Source organism: Mirounga leonina, unplaced genomic scaffold (assembly GCF_011800145.1).
Source record: "Mirounga leonina isolate KUSES-001 unplaced genomic scaffold, KU_Mleo_1.0 Mir_114, whole genome shotgun sequence".
In the NCBI taxonomy this organism is placed as follows: domain Eukaryota; kingdom Metazoa; phylum Chordata; class Mammalia; order Carnivora; family Phocidae; genus Mirounga; species Mirounga leonina.
Window position 1 is genome coordinate 44,701,017 of NW_023270265.1, and position 6,000 is coordinate 44,707,016.

The 6,000-nt window shown below is 47.4% G+C and overlaps 1 protein-coding gene across 7 annotated transcripts in view; it reads left to right on the forward strand.

Moving 5' to 3' along the window:
• Nucleotides 1-6,000, forward strand: part of TACC2 (transforming acidic coiled-coil containing protein 2) — a 200,851-nt gene that overhangs the window by 181,157 nt on the left and 13,694 nt on the right. For all 7 annotated transcript variants that reach the window (XM_035030488.1, XM_035030507.1, XM_035030481.1 and 4 more), the window contains 2 exons: nucleotides 3,659-3,802; nucleotides 4,258-4,334. In XM_035030488.1, coding sequence (XP_034886379.1) covers nucleotides 3,659-3,802; nucleotides 4,258-4,334 — 221 coding nt within the window. The remainder of the gene's footprint in view (nucleotides 1-3,658; nucleotides 3,803-4,257; nucleotides 4,335-6,000) is intronic.

The following is a 6,000-nucleotide window of genomic DNA, read 5'->3' on the forward strand; positions in this document are numbered from 1 at the left end:
GATACTGGTGGCGATCCCTAAAGCCATTGGCCTTTCTGGATGAGGGGACCCAGATATAAAGAATGAAGGATGTGTCTGGGTCATGTGGGAACAGGGATCATACAAATGGCAAGCTTCCGGACCAGAGGAAGTCTTAGAAGCAGGCCCTTTGGGAGGGAAAGGGTGCTAATCTTTCTTCTCCAGGAGTCCTGGCCGATAAAGGCAGACCTGGATTTTAGGGGGGGCGGGAGAAGGAGTTAGGTCTGGGACAACCTGAATTGGTGAGTGGCCTGACAGCAGGAGCTCCTTCCCTAGTGCTGTGTCCAGAAACCACCCACCAGCCCCGGATTTCACAACATGATGCCTGAAAGGTGCAAGAACGGGTCTGAAGAGCAGGGACAGAGGCCTGGCGCCTGGGTTTAAGCTTCTGTTTGCCGGTTTGGGGAATTGGCGGTCATTGCTCACAGCCTGTGGTGAGAAGGATGGAGGCCACGTCTTGACTCAGCAGGAAGGAATGGCCAGTCAGGTGGCTGGTGGCGCCTCCTGTGGGCGTGAATAGGGCACATACTGAGTGTCTTCCACCTATCTGTCATCCTGAGCTGCTGTCAAGTTTGGATGCGGCAGCTCCCCAAGGAGAGGCCCCTCTCCTGCCCCACCTGGCGCCATGTAGCCTGGATACCCTGCAAGGGCCCAGCCTGGTCCACTCTCCATGACCATGGCCCAGCTTGCTGTGGTTCCACCTTGGTTCCAGGTGTCAGCTTCCCCTGAGGCCTAGCAACAGGGAACCAGGCATGAGGAGGACTGTGAGCCTGGGTAAGTGTTGAGACTGCCAAGGCCAGAAGGGCCCCAGGCATGCGGTCTGCAGGTCTGAGGGTGGCGGCACCCTCGGGGTCCCCTGAGGGACCCAGATGTGAGTGAGTGGATTGAGGGTTTGGAAGTTGGTTCCAAAGGCTCATGCTCTTTCCGAGTTGTGGCCATTTCACATTTTAATTTGTGATTCTCTTGGCTTTGGGGCTCCCCTAAAGCAGCCAATGGGGCCTTATGCAGGAGAAGCAAAGCTTAATCTAAGCCTGATGTTAAAATATCAGTGAGAAACAAACCTATCTCTGTTAGAAATGATTCTCCGTTGTAAGAGAAAACCAGGGTGTGTACCTTGAATTTCATTAACATGCAGATACTCCAGGCAGAATTCAAATGGATTCTAAAGTCATCTGTTCCTTTATTGAAAACACCAGGTGGCTGGGGTGAAAGGTGATCATGAGTCACTATATGTGGTGGTTAACCATTGTGTTTACTTAGAAAGCTCATTAATGTATTTATTTTCCCTTCCCTTCCTTGTTGTACAAAGGACTTTGGCAGCTTTAAGATCATCAGTTCCTGCATTGGTCGGATTTCGTTTCTGCCCAGCATGATAAAGTTAGATGTAGTTCATTTCCCCTCACACTTCAGAGAGCTGGCTTGTTTGGAGTCAGAACTGAATCTCATTCTGGGAAACCTTTTGGCCAAATCCCTTAAATCTTCCATTTTTTTTCATCTTCCAAAGGCCCACGATTCGTTAGATGGTGTCTAGTGTTCTTTCCATTTTGAAACTTTATTCTAATTTTTTTTCAAAGGACACATTATTTTACTTAAAAAGTGACAGGAACAGTTTTGTTGTTGTTTTTTTTCCCCAATTCTCTTCAGAATCTTTTGTCTATGAATTTCCTCCACAAAGACAAATAGAGTCTTATTAGTCTGGGTATAATTTTCTTTTTTAAAAAAAATTTTTACAAGATTTATTTACTTATTTGTTTGAGAGAGAGACAGAGAGCGAGCAGGGGGAGGGGCAGAGGAGAGGGAGAGCACGTCCTAAGCAGACTCCCTGCTGAGCGCGGAGCCCAAGGAGGCAGGACTCCATCTCATGATCCTGAGATCATGACCTGAGTCGAAAACAAGACCTCTGGGTATAATTTTCTATTTACTTCCTGAGAAGTTTCCCATGACAAGTAGAGCCTTGAAAACATTTCAGACAGCAGAGATGAACCCATGCACGGGAGAGGCTCCACACCCTGGTCTGGTGGCATGCTTTCTTCTGAGAGGTCAGCCTGCCTGCTTCTGTGCGTTGGTCAAATGTCCTGTAATGGAGGCTGCTTTAGGACCTGAGGATGGAAAGATCATGGCATCCCATTTGACAGGAGAGTGTGTCTCCAGGGCCTTCAGTGTGCTCCCTCCCCTCTCTGACCCGAGTAATCATTCGGGTCCCCCTGCGCAGGGAGCCCAAATACGCAAGGCCGGGCAGGGCCAGTGAAACCCAAGTCCATTTTTAGGACAACCAAAACCATGTCATTCACCATGCATGTGTACAACTAACTGGGCCTAACTCTGTCATCTCCAGTCCTATCCATTAAATTTCTGCCTGAGTTTTCTAAGTCATTTCAAGTTCATGTTCTCTGACCCAGTAGTGGGGTGAGGTTGCCTGTTCTTGCGATGGAAGAGAGAGTACCTTCAGGGGCGCCCCCTCCCCCTCATTGTTGGGTCTTTAATCTTGTCTGCTTCCACTTCCAAGACCAGTCCTCCCTGTTCTTTCTCCAGATCTCTCTTTCTCCTCCACCTGGGTGTTGTGTTCACTGCTCACTTCTCATCCATTTCCCCAGGAAGCTGCAGTCACACTCTGACTGGCAGACCACCATTACTCCACATCGAATTGGACTCTAGGAATCAGGTTTGCCTTGGCAGCCATGCCAGCACCAGGAGGTTAATGCATAGGACTGAGAGTGTGCTTGGTTTGGAGTCTCTTGCAGTAGAATTAGACCGCTGGCCCCTGCTGTGCTGGTTGATGATGCTCCTAACATGGCATTTCAAGTGTGATGGAAATGGCTGAGCTCTTTGTGCAAAGGGAGAAAGAGTAACCGCGGTCCTCTCCTCTCTCCCTTCCAGGAGGCTAGTGGCTGTCCTGGACAGTCAGACCAGTGTCTGTTGTGGGCGGGGGTGGGGAATCCCACCACTTGTTGAGGGTCTTACCAACAAATGCGGATACTGTCATTGATCCAGATTTCAATTTTGCCGTTGACACAGCAAACTTAAGGCAACGTAGCTGCAAAGTAACTCCTCCCTTGAGGCATCCAGAAACTAGCTTTTGTAGGTGACGTTGGTTGATAGGTTCAGTAGGCCTTAAGCTTTGTATGAGCATATCCTTTCAAACAGAGCTAAACACATGCCCACCCCCCTCCAAATTGAAATGCAGACAGTCTTACAAAAATGATCAGATTTGCAGTTATTCAAAACTAGGCACATGCAGATTAGAATTCAGCATCGTTCACCATCAGGCTTTTATTTTGGAAGTGGAGCCTGCTGGAAAATGGCTTTGGTTCTTAAGCACTATGCCTAAATGCCTCTGCGTGTGATAAATGGCAGTGATAAGCAAGCACCAGACGTGCTTGACTCCCGAAGTGGGGAGCTGGGGAGGCCTCTGCTATTAAGCTCCTTTGTCTGCCAGTGCTGGGGCCAAATGATCGATTTCCATAGATTGTGTCTGGCCTTTCCCCACTCATCAGCCCAAGCATTTTCTCATACTTCTGATGTTCTTTGTTTCAAAACCATACAACTGACCCATCCACGAGAGGCTGAATGCAAATCCTCTTTGTCATAGGAGTCGTATTAACTTTATTATTATTTTTTTTAATTAAAAACCATTCCACAGAGAGAGGCTGCTCACCCAACAGATGTCTCCATCTCCAAAACAGCCTTGTACTCCCGCATCGGGACCTCCGAGGTGGAGAAGCCCGCAGGCCTTCTGTTCCAGCAGCCTGACCTGGACTCCGCACTCCGGATTGCCAGAGCAGAGGTATTATGGCGTGGGTGTGGCTCAGGGGAGGCCGGCTCTGGTTTCCCTGGGAAAGCTCCAGTTTCTGCCACATGTAAATAAATATACACACATACACACACACACACGATCCACAAGGCCAGCATCTTTGGACACGGTCTTTGTCCTGCAACCACTGTGGGCAAAGACGGGTAGCAAACCATCTTTGATCTTCCTAGACACCATTGTTTAATGAGCCTCTGTGGCCTTGTTTGATTTAGAACAGAAAGCACATGCTTTTAGTTGCTCCCTGGTGGGGCATTGTGGGAGTCTGATATCTGGTTTATTTCTGTCTCATGCTCCGGGAAATTCTCTCAATACAATTATTGTTTGGTGTAGGAAGTTTTAATTCAATGTCTCCTTATCTCGGGTCTGTGAATTGCTCAGATCTGAATTCAGTCCTCTGGGGCTCACCGCTTTCTTCTCCCTGATGCCAGATCATAACCAAGGAGAGAGAAGTCTCGGAGTGGAAGGACAAATACGAAGAAAGCAGGCGAGAAGTGATGGAAATGAGGTCAGTCGTGATGCTTCCTGGTACCTGGGGAGATGCTTACCTGTGGTCTCATAACAGCTGGTGCGGTCTATGAACAGGGTCTTCCCAAGGCTTAACTGTTCTTCATGAGACAAGGTTTATATTTTCACAGACGTATTTTTAGTAATGTTACTGTTATTAAAATATCATGCATCTGAGCTAAATACTGCAAACAAACAAGTACATTTGCAATGAAACACAAATCTCCTTCCCACTCAGCCTCCATTTCCAGTCCCCTCAGGTAGCTGCTATCCACCGTTTCTGGTGTATCCTTCCAAGAATTTTCCGTTTCTGATTGCAAATGTGTGAATGAGTCCCTATACAGACTCCTTTTTTCTTCCAAAGTGGAGAGTGGAAATGTACATTATTCTACACTCTTTTTTTTTTTAACTTAGCACATCTTTTTTTTTAAAGATTTTATTTATTTATTTGAGAGAGAGAATGAGATAGAGAGAGAGCATGAGAGGGGTTAGGGTCAGAGGGAGAAGCAGACTCCCTGCTGAGCAGGGAGCCCGATGCGGGACTCGATCCCGGGTCTCCAGGATCATGACCTGAGCTGAAGGCAGTCGCTTAACCAACTGAGCCACCCAGGCGCCCACATCTTTTTTTTTTTTAAGATTTCTTTACTTAGAGAGAGCGAGAGAGAGCACAATTGGGAGGGGCAAAGGGAGAGGGAGAGAGAATCTCCAGCGGACTCCCCACTGAGTGTGGAGCCCAACTCGGGGCTTGATCTCACGATTCTGAGATTACCACCTGAGCCGAAACCAAGAGTTGGACGCTCAACCGACTGCGCCACCCAGGCACCCTTAACTTAGCAAATTTTGGACAGATTTTTATACAACTTGACCTCATTGTGTAACATTTAATAAATAGTCCTTGTACAGTTCTAATGTTATGAACTTTAGCAGTCTCCACGGATAAACAGGTTATCTCTAGAATTTTGTCTGAATGGTTTATTTCCATTTGCTGCATCTGTAACAGAAGTATAGTAACCACCACGTGGTTACCACGTGCCATGTGCTGTGCTTCCGGCTGGAGACACCCAGTCTCTGTTTCTCCCCCACAGCCCTCAAGCAGGGATCATCAGTCCCATCTGACAGCGGAAGGTGGCTTGCCCAAGGTCCTGGAGCTTCTAGTTAGAAGAATGTGCATTTGAATCTACTTTTCTGATTCCAAAGCCCAAACTCTTTCCATGGTGCCCAGGGGCCTCCCTCCCTCATCCCGTCTGACGCACCTTTCGGCCCTTTATTTTCCTTCATGATTCATCATCATCTTAGAAGCTAAGAAACCATCTCTGGGGCTAGAACTTACACTTGGGTTGTGATCTTAAAAACTGTATTGCAAGGGCGCCTGGGTGGCTCAGTTGGTTGGGCGACTGCTTTCGGCTCAGGTCATGATCCTGGAGTCCCGGGATCGAGTCCCGCGTCGGGCTCCCTGCTCGGCGGGGAGCCTGCTTCTCCCTCTGACCCTCACCCCTCTCATGTGCTCTCTCTCTCTCATTCTCTCTGTCTCAAACAAATAAATAAAATCTTTGAAGAAAAAAAAAACTGTATTGCAGGTGGCGTTTTTATTTTTTTATTTTATTTTATTTTTTTATTTTTTTTATTTTTTAAAGATTTTATTTATTTATTTGAGAGAGAGAGAATGA